Genomic DNA, 15,054 nt, shown 5'->3' on the forward strand with positions numbered 1-15,054 from the left:
ATATAACACATCCACTGGTTCTCCCTTATCCACTCTACTAGTTACATCCTCGAAAAATTCTATAAGATTCGTCAGACAGGATTTATCTTTCATAAATCCATGCTGACTTTGTCCAATGATTTCACCACTTTCCAAATGTGCTGCTACCCCATCTTTAATAACTGACTCTAGCATTTTCCCTACTACCGATGTTAGACTAACTGGTCTGTAATTCCCCGTTTTCGCTCTCCCTCCCTTTTTAAAAAGTGGGGTTACATTAGCTACCCTCCAATCCTCAGGAACTACTCCAGAATCTAAAGAGTTTTGAAAAATTATCACTAATGCATTTACTATTTCTGGGGCTACTTCCTTAAGTACTCTGGGATGCAGCCTATCAGGCCCTGGGGATTTATCGGCCTTTAATCCATTCAATTTACCTAACACCACTTCCCGACTAACCTGGATTTTACTCAGTTCCTCCATCTCATTTGACCCCCGGTCCCCTGCTATTTCCTGCAGATTATTTATGTCTTCCTTAATGAAGACAGAACCAAAGTAGTTATTCAATTGGTCTGCCATGTCCTTGTTCCCCATGATCAATTCACCTGTTTCTGACTGCAAGGGACGAACATTTGTTTGAACTAATCTTTTTCTCTTCACATATAAAAACTTTTGCAGTCAGTTTTTATGTTCCCTGGCAGTTTTCTTTCATAATCTATTTTCCCTTTCCTAATTAAGCCCTTTGTCCTCCTCTGCTGGACAATTTCTCCCAGTCCTCTGGTAGGCAGCTTTTTCTGGCTAATTTGTATGCTTCATCTTTTGTTTTGATACTATCCCTGATTTCCCTTGTTATCCACGGATGCACTACCTTCCTTGATTTATTATATTAAAGAGCTAATAGTCAAATCTAATAATCAAATCTAAAATTGAGTCGTTCTTCTACAAAAGCATGGTCTAGTAAAACAAAATGGCTCGGTGCCAAGTCTGAATGACTTTGTAAAGTATATGGAACACAATATGGACGTCAGGTTCTCTTTTCAATAAAGAAATTAAGATGGAATCCAGCAGTAATAACATGTGCTTCATTCAAGGCCATAAAGAAGTCAAGATTGAAAAAAATAGCTGACGCTCCAGAAATAAGTAATAACTTGTTATTGGATGAGCTTGATTTGGACCCATTTTTCCTATATTCTGAAAGGCTGCAGAATCTTTCAGACATGCCATATTCAGACTTGGTAGAAGTCTTTTACTGATAAGAAAAATGTATAATTGTGCTAGCTGTCCTTTGTTCTGTGAGTGGGAGCCCGAGAAGCACTATGCAACATTCGTGCTCATTGTAGATCATTGCCACTCCCGTCTGACGAATCAATTAAAGATTGCCGCGGTTTACCTTTAACAGTTTTTGTTGCTATCTGCTTTTTAAGAAATGAACTTTGATGTTTGGCTGTAGTCGGCAGGGATCTCGCTGGGACCAGCAACAGATGACTGAGTAAAAGGGTGCAGTTGACCGGGATCTGAAGGGGAGAAAACTGAGCTCTAGTCGGACCCTTTGAGTCTGGCCTCCTGAAGAAACTCCCGGTAAAAAACAAAGATCCCTCAGTCTGAGGTTGGCCTGGTTCCAGACAAGATCCTTAGAAGCAGACAGCGAAGGTAAGACCACGTGTAAAGGATTGGCTTGTGTATTGGAAATGAGTAAAGGATTGGCTTGTGTATTGGAAATGATTAAAGGATTGGGCACGGCAGACTAAAGAGGTTTTGTCACAATTAAAGGATTGGACACGGCAGACTACAAAGGTTTTGTCACCAATGTGTATTGGAGAGACAAGGTGTCTTGAAAACACGAGTATTGAAAAGACAATGTGTCTTGAAGAGACAGGTGTTTTGAAAAGACTGTTGTGAATTTGCTACCAGAGAGTAGCCAGATCAGGCTACTCTCACTTAACTTTTTTCCCCTGTTGCCAGCTGGGCAACCTAGGCAGCTTTTTAGGTTGCCAAATGACAGTTTAGGTGGTCATTTATGACGGCTTGCATGACGCGTGCAATAATGAGCTCGGATGAAGTTCATAGTTACCAGTCGAAATGATGGTCAATGAAGCATTCGCATATTATTTCTGCTTCAAATAAAGTCACAAACTAAACATATTCACCAATCAACACATGATATATACCTCAATGACATGCAGCAAAATTACAATACAGTATCTCAACTCTTTTTACACATTGCAATTAATGCAATTTCTATTATTTCTTTCCACTTCCAAACAAAAATATGGTTGGATTATTCAGCGTATGATCAACCTGTGTCAATAAATCTTGGACCATGGTAACATATATGTTTAACCATGCACACTACAGATTGATGCAATTGTGCCATGTTTTCTGTGAAGGACCGAAAATTATCATGACATGGCCATAGCATGGGTCGTTATTGCTATTGGTACAGAAACACTCTCGCTTCCCACATAATTTATCCACAACAAAATATACAGGTTACAAGGAAATTTCTAAATGCTTTTTATGATAATAGCTGTTAAAACCGACTATACCCATCTGACAGATTAAACATTGCACTAACTGACAAGAGATGGCCAAAGGACATAACTGCAGCAAATGTTCTTTTGGTAATATGTTTAAAGGTGTTAAAACGCCACATTACCGGACATTCAAATTAGATGTATGTGTTGTGAACAGCAATGAAGATACCTAGTTTGAACCCACCAGATTAAAAAAAAATTAATAGTAATAATAATACATTTTATTTATGGCGCGCCTTTCAGGACTCTCAAGGACACCTTACAATTAAAACAAGCATGACACCTTACAATTAACACAAGCATGAAACAAAAACATCATATACAGCAACAATGCACAATTCGGAGAGAGCAGCGGCAGCCAATTGCGCCAGCGTTCACTCTCAACTCCAGCAGCCATGTTTTCTGAGCCATCTGCAGCACACCAAAAATAAAACACAATATTAAAGAATTTAACATAAAAACATCCCCCCACAATGGTTCCCACTGTGAGGGAAGGCAACAAAGGCCAGTCCTCTTCCTCTTGTTCACCCATGGTCGGGCCTCAAGGCCTCCACAGTCGCCGTAACGGCATCCCGATGTTTCAGGCCCTCGCGCCGGATGATGGAGCTCCGTCGTCGGGAGAACACTCTCTACGGCTTGGAGTGTCTGGAACAGCCGCTTCCTCCCCGGAGACTGCGGCTCCCGAAGTCCACAGGCCGCACTGGTCGGAGCTCTGACACTGGCGATCTCGGCGAAAGATCCCAGGCTCCGCGGTGTTCAAACCTCATGCCGCCGCAGCTGGACGCTCCACAGACCCCGCAGCTCCGCGATGTTGGAGTCGGCTGTCTCAGCACTCCGGAGCTTACCACACGGCGACCCAGGTAAGGCATCGCCCGCTCCGCGATGCTGCTTCTGCGCTGTGCCGCCGCCGAAGCTGAAGTTCTGGCTGGCCACTCCCGGCAGGAAACGCCGCTCCAGGCCCGTTGGTAGGCCGCGAGGAATGGGCGAAGATGCAGCTCGGAGGAAAACCTTAACTCCGGCCAGGTAGGGACCGAGAAATACGGTTTCCCCCTTCCCCTTCCCCCCCACACAAACGATTAGACCTCCAAAACAAAACTACTAGGGCACTAAAAACAAAAAAAAGGAAGAACAGGACACACAGCTGCAGGCAGTGCAGCCATACTTGACGGCGCCCCCTCGTTATTGATAAACACTGTTTCCATCATTCCCCTTCAGAATTAATGTTAACATTTCAACTGAAATATCTCCTGACCAAATTTGTGATGTATATGACTGATTGTAGAAGTAAAACCTGGATAAATCCAACGTATAGTTGTGAATGTTGCTCATGAAATAACTACAGTACTGATACTCCATATTGAGAGCATTGATTTGCCGTTAAAATGAATTCTGTAATAACGTGTCAACGGTAGCAGTAACAATCAAACACTGCGGTTTTGATGTTTCAAGTGTTCACAATTTAACTAATCCATCTTTATGGATTAAAACAAATAATAACATTGGGAATTAAAACACATTTGATAGCATTCCGGTAACAAACATAGTAAATATTCGCTCTGTAGACATTTCCAGCACAATAGGGTCGGGGGGTGTGAATCAGTGCGGATGGATAGATGGCGGGGGTGGGGGGGGGGGGTGAGAAGGCAATCGGTGCAGAATGGATGGATTGAGGCAGAGGAATTAGTGCGTGTTGGTTGGAGTAGGTAAAATTGTGAGGGGAGAGCGCGGGGGATGTCAGTTGGGTTTAATGGGGGGATCAGTACGGGATGGACGGGGGGATCTGTGCAGGATGGATGGGGGGGGATCCGTACAGGATGAATGGGGGTAGACAAAAATGCTGGAGAAAGTCAGCGGGTGAGGTAGCATCTATGGAGCGAAGGAAATAGGCAACGTTTCGGGTCGAGACCCTTCTTCAGACTAAACCCCCCATTCTTCTTGTATGGGGATCAGTACAGGATGGATGGGGGGGGATCAGCGCAGGATGAATGGGGGGGTTTGTACAGGATGAATGGGGGATCAGTACAGTGTGGATCGGAGGGTCTGTGCAGAATAAATGGGAGGATCACTACAGGATGAATGGGGGGTAACACTACAGGATGGATGGGGGATCAGTGCAGGATGAATGGGGGGGGATCAGTACAGGATGAATGAGGGATCAGTACAGGATGAATTGGGGGATCAGAATGGATGGGGGGGGTCTGCAGAATAAATGGAGGGTGGGTCAGTACAGGGTGGATCGAGAGATCAGTGCAGCAGCAGGTTGGCACAGCGGTAGAGTTGCTGCCTTTTAGCGGCAGAGACCCAGGTTCAAACTTGACTACGGGTGCTTGTTTCTATGGAGTTTATCTGTTCTCCCCGTGACCTGTTTCCGCAGGGCCTGATGGTCTGCATCCCAGGGTACTTAAGGAAGTGGCTCTAGAAATCGTGGATGTATTGGTGATAATTTCCAATGTTCTATAGACTAAGGATCAGTTCCTGTGGATTGGAGGGTAGCTAATGTTATCCCACGTTTTAAGAAAGGCGGGAGATGAAAACAGGGAATTATAGACCAGTTAGCCTGACATCGGTGGTGAGGAAGGTGCTGGAGTCAATTATAAAAGATGAGATAGCCAAAAATTTGGATAGCAGTAACAGGATCGGTCCGAGTCAGCATGGATTTACGAAGGGGAAATCATGCTTGACTAATCTTCTGGAATTTTTTGAAGGTGTAACTAGGAAAATGGACAATGGAGAGCCAGTGGATGTAGTGTACCTGGACTTTCAGAAATCATTTGATAAGGTCCCACATAGGAGATTAGTGGGAAAAGTTAGGGCACATGGTATTGGGGGTAGAGTGCTGACATGGATAGAGAAGTGGTTGGCAGACAAGAAACAAAGAGTAGGGATTAACGGGTCCCTTTCAGAATGGCAGGCAGTGACTAGTGGGGTACCGCAAGGCTCGGTGCTGAGACCGCAGCTATTTACAATATACATCAATGATTTGGATGAAGGGATTCAAAGTAACATTAGCAAATTTGCAGATGACACAAAGCTGGGTGGCAGTGTGAACTGTGAGGAGGATGCTATGAGAATGCAGGGTGACTTGGACAGGTTGGGGGAGTGGGCAGATGCATGGCAGATGAAGTTTAATGTGGATAAATGTGATGTTATCCACTTTGGTATCAAAAACAGGAAGGCAGATTACTATCTAAATGGCGTCAAGTTGGGAAAAGGGGAAGTACAATGGGATCTGGGGATCCTTGTACATCAGTCTATGAAAGTAAGCATGCAGGTACAGCAGGCAGTGAAGAAAGCGAATGGCATGTTGGCCTTTATAACAAGAGGAATCGAATATAGGAGCAAATAGGTCCTTCTGCAGTTGTACAGAGCCCTAGTGAGACCACACCTGGAGTAATGTGTGCAGTTTTGGTCCCCTAATTTGAGGAAGGACATTCTTGCTATTGAGGGAGTGCAGCGTAGGTTTACAAGGTTAATTCCCGGGATGGCGGGACTGTGATTTGCTGAGAGAATGGAGCAGCTGGGCTTTTACACTCTGGAGTTTAGAAGGATGAGAGGATACCTCATTGAAACATTTAAGATTGTTAAGGGTTTGGACACGCTAGAGGTAGGAAACATGTTCCCGATGTAGGGGGAGACCAGAACCAGGGGCCACAGTTTAAGAATAAGGAGTAAGCCATTTAGAACTGAGACGAGGAATTCTCTGCCTCAGTGGGCGGTGGAGACAGGTTCTCTGGATGCTTTCAAGAGAGAGCTAGATAGGGCTCTTAAAAATAGCGGAGTCAGGGGATATGGGGAGAAGGCAGGAACGGGGTACTGATTGGGAATGATCAGCCATGATCACATTGAATGGCAGTGCTGGCTCGAAGGGCCGAATGGCCTACTCCTGCACCTATTGTCTATTGTTCTTTATCTCTCGACATCATCGTCATTATCTCTCATTTCCCTTTCCCGTGACTTTCAGTCTGAAGAAGGGTCTCGACCCGAAACGTCACCCATTCCTTCTCTCCAGAGATGCTGCCTGACCCGCGAGTTACTCCAACTTTTTGTGTCTATTTTCTGAATAGTAATTATCTCTTCAATTAAACTCCTGAAGGGTCCACTCTTCTTGATCACAGCAATTAATTTAACTTTTTTTTAAAAATCTGAAAACTCTTAATTCTTCTCCCCATGTCACACTTTAATTGGAACGGGGGAGACATATTGTTGACTTCAATTAATCCAAGCATATGCCAAATAAGGAATGCCAATACAGTACCCCACCAGCTGGCAATTCTTCAAATAAAGCATATCTGCATCCATTCTCATGTGATGCTTCTCCCAAGATCTCATGCTTTTCCCCAGAAAATTGTTGCAGGGAAGGTTATGCTCTATAGGTATCACAAATGCATTCATGAAATTTATTGCAATCATAATTTCTACAATATATCGTTTTCATTATTTAAAAAAAGTATAAAGAAATTAAGATGGTCAAATAAAATGAAAGAACTTGTTCATCTCTTTAAATGTAGTATTGTGTGTATACCCATAGCTCAAGAACTGCCACTGTTCGGTCAGGCAGTATCTCTAGAGATCATGGATAGGGGACGTTTTGGGTCAGGACCCTTCTTCAGACTTAATGTAGAGATGAGAGGGGGTAGAATAAGAAAGGTGGACGAGAGGAGGGGCAGGACAAAGCCTGCAGGCAATACGTTAATACTGGTGAGGTAGGCAGATGGTGGACAAAGGCCAGAGATAATCGCTGAAATAGGTGAGAGTCCAGGTGGGGCACAGGTGATGCCGGTAAATCGAGGGGGGGTTTGGGGGGGGAAAAGGTAGAGAGGTTTTTGTTGTTACCTAAAATTCATACCATTGGAAGCTACCCAAGCGGAATGTGAGGTGTTGTTCCTCCAGTTTGTGTGCGAAGAAGGCCCGGGAGAGAAAGATCGGTATGGGATTAGGAAGAGAATTGTTGTACATCGCTTGTGGTTATAGGGGAAAGTACATGAGGGAGGAGTGGTTCAGGTGGGATGAGATGAGATGAGATGAGTGAACCAAGGAGTTGAAGAGGCAGCGGTCTCTGCAGAAGGAAATGTTAGAGAATGATGTGCTGGATGCAGAGGCTGGTGGAGTGAAAGGCAAGGACCAGGGGAACTCTATCCTTGTTCCGTTTAAGAGAAGGCGAGCAAGAGCAGAGTAGAACTATAGGACACAGAGGAGACACGGGTGAAGGATTCATCTAAGGGGGGAAACCATGTTTACCAAAGAACAAGGCCATTTGGGGAACACTGGATGGGGTATTGGAAAGTACCTGGGGAGGAGATGGTTTGGGTGGGAAGGGATGAATGAACGAAGGAGTTGCCGAGTGAGCGATCTCTATGGAAGGTGGAATGGGGTAGAGATGGGAAGATGTGACACTGATGTACAGATGTTACTTTCCCCTGCAACCACAGGTGATGCAGCTCATGTCCCTATACCTAATCCGTCGCCCCCATCCAGGGACCCCAGCAATCCTTCCAGTTGAGACAGATGTTCACATGCACCTCCTCTAACTTCATCTTCTGCATCCGATGTTCCTGATGTGGCCTCTTGTACATCGACGAGATCATGTGTAGACTTGCCGATTGTTCTGCCGAACAGTTACACTCGGCCCACCAAGGCCTACTGGATCTCCCGATCGCTAACCATTTTAAGAACCCCTTCCCATTCCCATAGTGACAGTTCTGTCCTGGGCCTCCTCCATTGCCAGAGTGGGGCCCCACACAAACTGGACGAACAGAAACTTGTGTTCTACTTGAGTAGCTTACAACCCTACGATATGAACATTGAATTGTCCAATTTTAGGTAACTACTATCCCACAAATAATCTACTGTCCCCTCTCCTTTCTCCTGTAAGATCCTACCCTCCACTCCCTTTCCCTGAACCCTGGCTGTTTCTCTCATCCCCCTGCGCCTGCATTCCTTCCACAAAATTCAAAACCTTCAACCTCCATAATGCACATCTCTGTCCTTTTGGGCTCACATCTGTCTTTTTTATCTTTGGCTTTTGTCCCACAATCTGCCTATCAAAACCCCCCCCCCCTTGCCCCTGTTCACCTATTCCCGGCCATTCTCTGTCCTGCCCCTCCCCTCTTCGAGCTTTCCCCTCCCACCCCCCGTAAATAGTCTGAAGAAGGGTCCCAACCCGACACATCACCTATCCATGTCATCCAGGAATGCTGCCTAGCCTGAGTTACTCCAGAATTTTGTTTATTTCTTTGGTATAAACCTGCATCTGCCTTGCGGTTACAGAAAGGATTCCTTGATTTCCAGGTAATAAACCCATACTTTGTGAAACAGCAAGCATGTGAAATCAAATTACACTTTGTTAAAACATTTTGTTCATGCCTATCTACCCCCCCCCCCCCCCCGGGTGGGGGAACGGGTGAGTGGTGGAATCATGTGTTGGGGGAGCAGGCCCAACGGGTCTGCACTTGGTCTAGTTCCTCCACATTGACCCTTAACTGACTTTGGTACCACTAATCAAATTAACACGACTACCGGATAGATTTTTTCTCGGAACTTACTTAAATAAGGCAGAACAAGCAAACCACCTTTACTGAATTATTTAAGCAGTATTTGGTGCTAAGAAAAATGAGCAGGGTCAAAACAGGAACAAAGTGTTGTACTTGGAAACTTAGTAAAGAGGTAACTCACAATATGGTTTGAAAATGTTCAGCCATGATCATATTGAATGGCGGTGCAGGCTCGAAGGGCCGAATGGCCTACTCCTGCACCTATTTTCTATGTTTCTATGTTTCTAAAATCAATGAAACTCATTCAATACCTCACTTTGACTGTATAAACTGGTCACCATATTTGTATCTTTACTAATGAAAGACAGATTGAGTAATTTAGAAAAATGTAAGATATGACATGCACAGAATGTTATTCACATCTCTACAACAGCAAAGATAAAGATGAACAAAAAAAATATGATTTTAAAATATTAAAAAATAACGGAAGTGAAGATTGGTTCCAATATACAATTCATTGTAAACAATATTGCATAGAATCTCAAAGGATTTCTTACAAACAGAATTTGGCATACTGAATGAAACAAAAAGCTGAACATTTTTAATAAAGACAGAAATTACTGGAAATACTCAGGTGAGTTCTGATGAACAGTCATTGACCTGAAATCTTACCACTACTTCCCTTTATAGAGGTTGATAATTTTGCTGAATATTTGAATATCTGAATATTTCCAACACTTTGTTTTTATTTTTCTTATAATAATTTATCTGGGCTACATAGGCTTGCTACCCACCCAGATGATCTCTATGCAGCACCACGTCTACAGTTCTATGAGGAAACAATGTTCGCACCCATCTGAAGAAGGGTCTCTGCCCGAAACGTCACCCATTCCTTCTCTCCAGAGATGCTTCCTGTTCCGCTGAGTTACTCCAGCATTTTGTGTCTATCATAGATTTATATTCTGCAGCTAGGCACCGGTGACTGTGGGATGCATCTGGGTGCTCCAGTTTCCTGCCACACCGCAAAGATTAGTCCGTCACTTGACCATTGTAAGTGGCTCCTAGTGTCTAAGTGAATGGTAGAATTTGTGGTGAATCGATGAGTATGTGGTGACAATATAAAAATGTTTTATGGATTAATGTTGGATTAGTGTAAATGGATGGATGATACACTCAGTGGGCCGAAGGGCCTGTTTCTGTGCTGTATCCCTCTACGTTTGTTTCTATGTTTCTACCAATATGACATATCATGTAAGCCCATAACAAATCCAGTATGATCAATGTTCTTTTTTTCACATTGCAGGCAGCAAATGACCTTGCATAAAAAGTTTCATGTTCCGATGAGAAGTATGTATTCTGCAAAACATACTGACCTGCTCGAAAAATGAATTATTATAATTAAACATTCCCTCATCACCTGGAAAAGCTCTGCAGAAGGGAAACTGACATTGCAAGCATGGACCTATAGTCCACCGGTGATGTTGCACTGAAAGACAGAACCACCAAGTGTCGAGGACAAAGTTTGCATCAATGCAGATTCACTGGATGGATGCAACAACGGATCACCGAGAACCTCCCCCGCCCCGCCACACATTCCCGGACCCGGACCCATTCGCGATCCCCGCCCCGCACTCACTCGTCGTCTCTCATTATGCTCTCCTCGGAGATGGGTTTGACCGGAGCAATGTTTTCCGTGTTGGTGTTGTAGTTGCGGAAGCACACGGTTAGCTTCTCGTCGAAGTCATTGACCAGATCCTCCATCGATTTGAAGCTGACTATCTCGCCGGAGAAGTTGTCAAGCTCGGTGAAATCTTCCAGGCTCTGCTCCAGCGTTCCGGGGACGCCGGCCGGAGCCGGGACACCGTTGGAGTTTACCTGGTCCAGTTTGAAATTGCCAGAGGGCGCCTTGAACTCGTAGAAATCCTGCCAATCCTCGTCGAACTGCGCCAAGGGAGCCGCCATGGCCGCGGCAATCGGACCTCCCGTCGCTCGCTCCGTCAGTCCGTCTGTCCCCCAGCGGCGGGAGCGCGCGCGCGCGCGCATGCATGCCAACTGCCAACGTGCCAGCGTCGCGTTCACGCCCCATGCCCCGTGACATCACTCCGTCCGCATGGATCGCGAGGGAGGGGGCGGGGGGTGCGGTGGATGCGCGTTCCCGGACAACCACTCTACCCACGTGACCTCGACAACTGCCCGGTCTTCTTGGGCTGCTGACAACCCAGCAGTATGAATATTGATTTCTCTAACTTCAAGTAACCTTTGCTTTCCCTCTCTCAGCCCCTCCCCCATCCTAGTTCTCCTACTAGTTTCACTGTCCTAATTAATTTTAGTATTGTGGTCAGTTCTGGGCACCATGTTATAGGAAAGATATTGTCAAACTTGAAAGGGTTCAGAGAAGATTTACGAGGATGTTACCAGGATTAGAGGGTGTGAGCTATAGGGAGAGGTTGAGTAGGCTGGGTCTCTATTCCATGGAACGCAGGAGGATGAGGGGTTATCTTATAGAGGTGTATAAAATCATGAGAGGAATAAATCAGGTAATAATAATAATAATAATGGATGGGATTTATATAGCACCTTTCTAATACTCAAGGCGCTTTACATTGCATTATTCATTCACTCCTCAGTCACACTCGGTGGTGGTAAGCTACTTCTTTATCCACAGCTGCCCTGGGGCAGACTGACGGAAGCGTGGCTGCCATTCTGCGCCTACGGCCCCTCCGACCACCACCAATCACTCACACACATTCACACACATTCACACACAGGCAAAGGTGGGTGAAGTGTCTTGCCCAAGGACACAACGACAGTATGCACTCCAAGCGGGATTCGAACCGGCTACCTTCCGGTCGCCAGCCGAACACTTAGCCCATTGTGCCATCTGTCGTCCCGATGCACAGAATAGACCGGAAGTGGCGGCGCTGCCTGGCAGCTGCGGCTCGCCTGCAGTCCGTCTGTTTTTTCTTTTTGTTGTTGTTTTATTTTGTCTGTTTTAGTTAAATTTAGTTTATTAGGTTGTGTATGGGTGGGGGGGTGGGAGAAACATGGTTTTAGTCTCTTCCTTCAGGGGGATGCGACTTTTTCTTGTCGTGTCCCCCCGTCTCTGTCTCCGTCTGCGCTGAGGCCTAATGGTGGAGCTGGCGGCCTCGGGACTGTGGCGGCGTTCCGGCAGGCGGACCCGACTTCGGAGCAGTGGCGGCGTTCCGGCGGCCCGACTTCGGAGCTGTGGCGGATTTTCGGCGTTCCGGTGGCGGAGGCCCGACTTTGGAGCTGTGGCGGCGTTCCGGCGGCGGTGCGGCTTCGGGGCTGGGGCAGCGTTCCAGCGGCGGCAGCCCAACTTTGGAGGCTCGGCCGCGGGCCCAGTGGACGACATCGTCGGGTGCTCGCAGGTCACAGGTTGGTGACCTGTTTTTCCGGAGCTCCCGCAACAACAGCTTCGTCCACTGGACTGGAGGGCGGCAGCTTCGACCGCCCCGGGCCGCGGAGTTTGAACCGGCCCGTTCGCGGAGCTCGGATTCAGCCGCGGGACTGACTTACTTACCATCACCCGGCGGGGTCACAACATCGGAGGCCTGGATCGCCTCAGCGCAGAAGGAGAACAAGGGGGGAAGAGACAAAGACTTTAAGACTTTTGCCTTCCATCACAGTGAGGAGGTGCCTGGTGAACTCACTGTGGTGGATGTTAAATTTGTGTTTATTGTGTGTTTTTGTTATTTTTATTATATGTATGACTGCAAGGCACAAAATTTCGTTCAGACCAAAAGGTCTGAATGACAATAAAGGATACTTTGACTTTGACTTTGAGAATCTCTTGCCCAGAGTAGGGGAATCGAGGATCAGAGGAGATAGGATCAAGGTAAAGGGGAAAAGTTTTAATAGGAATCCGAGGGGTGACTTTTTCACACAAAGGGTGGTGGGTGTATGGAACAAGCTGCCAGAGGAGGTAGTTGAGGCTGGGATTATCCCAACGTTTAAGAAACAGACAGGTACATGGATAGGACAGGTTTGGAGGGATATGGACCAAACTCAGGCAGGTGAGACTAGTGCAGCTGGGACATGTTGGCCGGTGTGGGCAAGTTGGGCTGAAGGGTCTGTTTCCACATTGTATCACTCTATGACTATGACTCTACTGTTTGTATGACTCGTTGTTACCTTCCCCTCAGCCAACAATGAACCATTCTACATTTCCTTGAACAGCATCTGCTTTGATCTGTCCTTTTCATGCCTTACCCTTCCATATCTCTAGTTTCCCTCTCCCAGGAACTCTCTATCTGTAGAAGTGTCTCGACCCAAAACGTCACCCATTCCCTCGCTCCAAAGATGCTGCCTGTCCTGCTGAGATACTCCAGCTTATGTGTGTCTATCTTCGGCTGTGCTTGAGGTCGGGCGTAAAGGCAAGTCAAGAGAAATTTATTGTTATACCAGACCAAGTGCGGACCTGTTGGGCCCGTCCCCCATGGCAAAATTCCACACTGAGGCGGGGGCTATCGGGGGTGGGGGGGACGGGCCGAGCGGCCTGGAGCTGGGGGAGGGGGAGGCCGATGCTGAGGCCTAGTCCTTGCCCCGGGTTGCGCTCTTCTACCTCCCCGTGGGCACGGAGCAGCCGCACCGCCGCCCCCAGACCTCGCCCCAGCCTCAGCCTCAGCAGCGCCGCGGTCATTTCAAATCCAGCACGCGCGGGGTGACTATTCCAGACCTTGACTCTGGATGCACACTTGGCCTTGCTCCTAGCCCCTCTGCACTGACAATATATCTGGACCTCACATAAAGCCCCATATCTGATCCCCTGGACTTAACCTATTACGTTCAAGTCCACAGGTTCTTATCTAATGCAGTAATCTTTTATGGGGCACTTCACAGACCAAATTATAACAAAATTTGCTGCATCCATTGGCTTCCTTGTTATCTAACATGCTAGTTACTTTGTCAAATAAGTCATCAATTGGTGGAACACAATTTATCATCCATAAAATTATACTCACTCAGCTGTATAAGTATTCTGTTACCATTTCTTTCATTTTCCTAACAAACTGTCCTGAAGTCATTTTCACCCCCAATATTTTCAGTATTTTGCTGTCTTCCTCTCAGCTGGGATTTTTCTGAAATACAAAGTCCAATAACTATATATTGAAGCAATATTATTCTATTAAATGTGATCTTGAAAATACATAATATTTTCTGTGGTATTCATAATACAACAATGATAAAAAGATCTTTGTTTTGATTGCACCTACCAACATGCATACATTATTATATTGCAGTTAATATGTACCGAGGTCAATTTTTTGTTCCAATGCTCCCCATTCCCAATTACTTTTACATTGAAGTGATTGAAATCCAAGTGAAGTTTAAATGGCATCATAATAGTCAAACCTCCAGAATGGATGATATTCATCACGTGGTTGGTTGGGGTCAGTATCCGTATAATTACTATATTAAACTTTGAATCTTCAGATGTCCTGGTTCAAGCTAAAACTAAAGACAAATAATAATCTCCTCACACATTCCCCTGCAAGTATCTCTGTCACCAGGGCCGGCCTTAGGAGGTGCGGGGCCTAATTGGGAAAAATTTTCGTAGAAATATAAATAAATAATTATAAATGAGTCACGTGTCGTGAGTAACATGACAATTCGGGTGAGAGTTCCTTTCACAGCGTGTGGGGAGTCTAGCCAGGGGTAAAGTTGCGAGCAGGGAATGAGCATTGAGAAGGAGGGGGTCGGGTTCATGCCAGTAACACTCACTCACCGCTGCCACGGCGCTTCGGGCGCCATCACATTGTTGTCGGGGAGGGAAGCAGCTCGTGTGGCTACGAGCGGCCTCCATCACCGGCCAGCGGAACCGACTGCCATCTCAGCGCCTTCTGCCAGCCCGCTCACCGCTGGCAGTGCTCTCCGTCTGAACAGTGAGGAGACCAGCTCAAGAGCAAAGATCATAGAGCGGAGTGGGTCAGCGGGTGATAGATAATATCACGGCGGGCGTTGGAGCTTACTCCTGTGTCACCGCGAACAAGGGATCAATTGAGGTTACTCGCACTGACACATGGATACAG

General features: G+C 46.2%; 1 protein-coding gene across 5 annotated transcripts in view; it reads right to left on the reverse strand.

Annotated features, from left to right (window-relative positions):
• fez2 (fasciculation and elongation protein zeta 2) overlaps positions 1 to 11,046 on the reverse strand; it is a 108,638-nt gene extending 97,592 nt beyond the window's left edge. For 2 of the 5 annotated variants that reach the window (XM_033025836.1, XM_033025837.1), the window contains exon 1: positions 10,641 to 11,043. In XM_033025836.1, the coding sequence (XP_032881727.1) occupies positions 10,641 to 10,966 (326 nt within the window). In that variant the 5' untranslated portion in view covers positions 10,967 to 11,043. Of the gene's footprint in view, positions 1 to 10,640 lie in introns of all 5 variants that reach the window. The other 3 variants (XM_033025838.1, XM_033025839.1, XM_033025840.1) reach the window with 2 other exon arrangements.
• Between the last annotated feature and the right edge of the window lie 4,008 nt (positions 11,047 to 15,054).

This window comes from Amblyraja radiata, chromosome 8 (genome assembly GCF_010909765.2).
Source record: "Amblyraja radiata isolate CabotCenter1 chromosome 8, sAmbRad1.1.pri, whole genome shotgun sequence".
In the NCBI taxonomy this organism is placed as follows: domain Eukaryota; kingdom Metazoa; phylum Chordata; class Chondrichthyes; order Rajiformes; family Rajidae; genus Amblyraja; species Amblyraja radiata.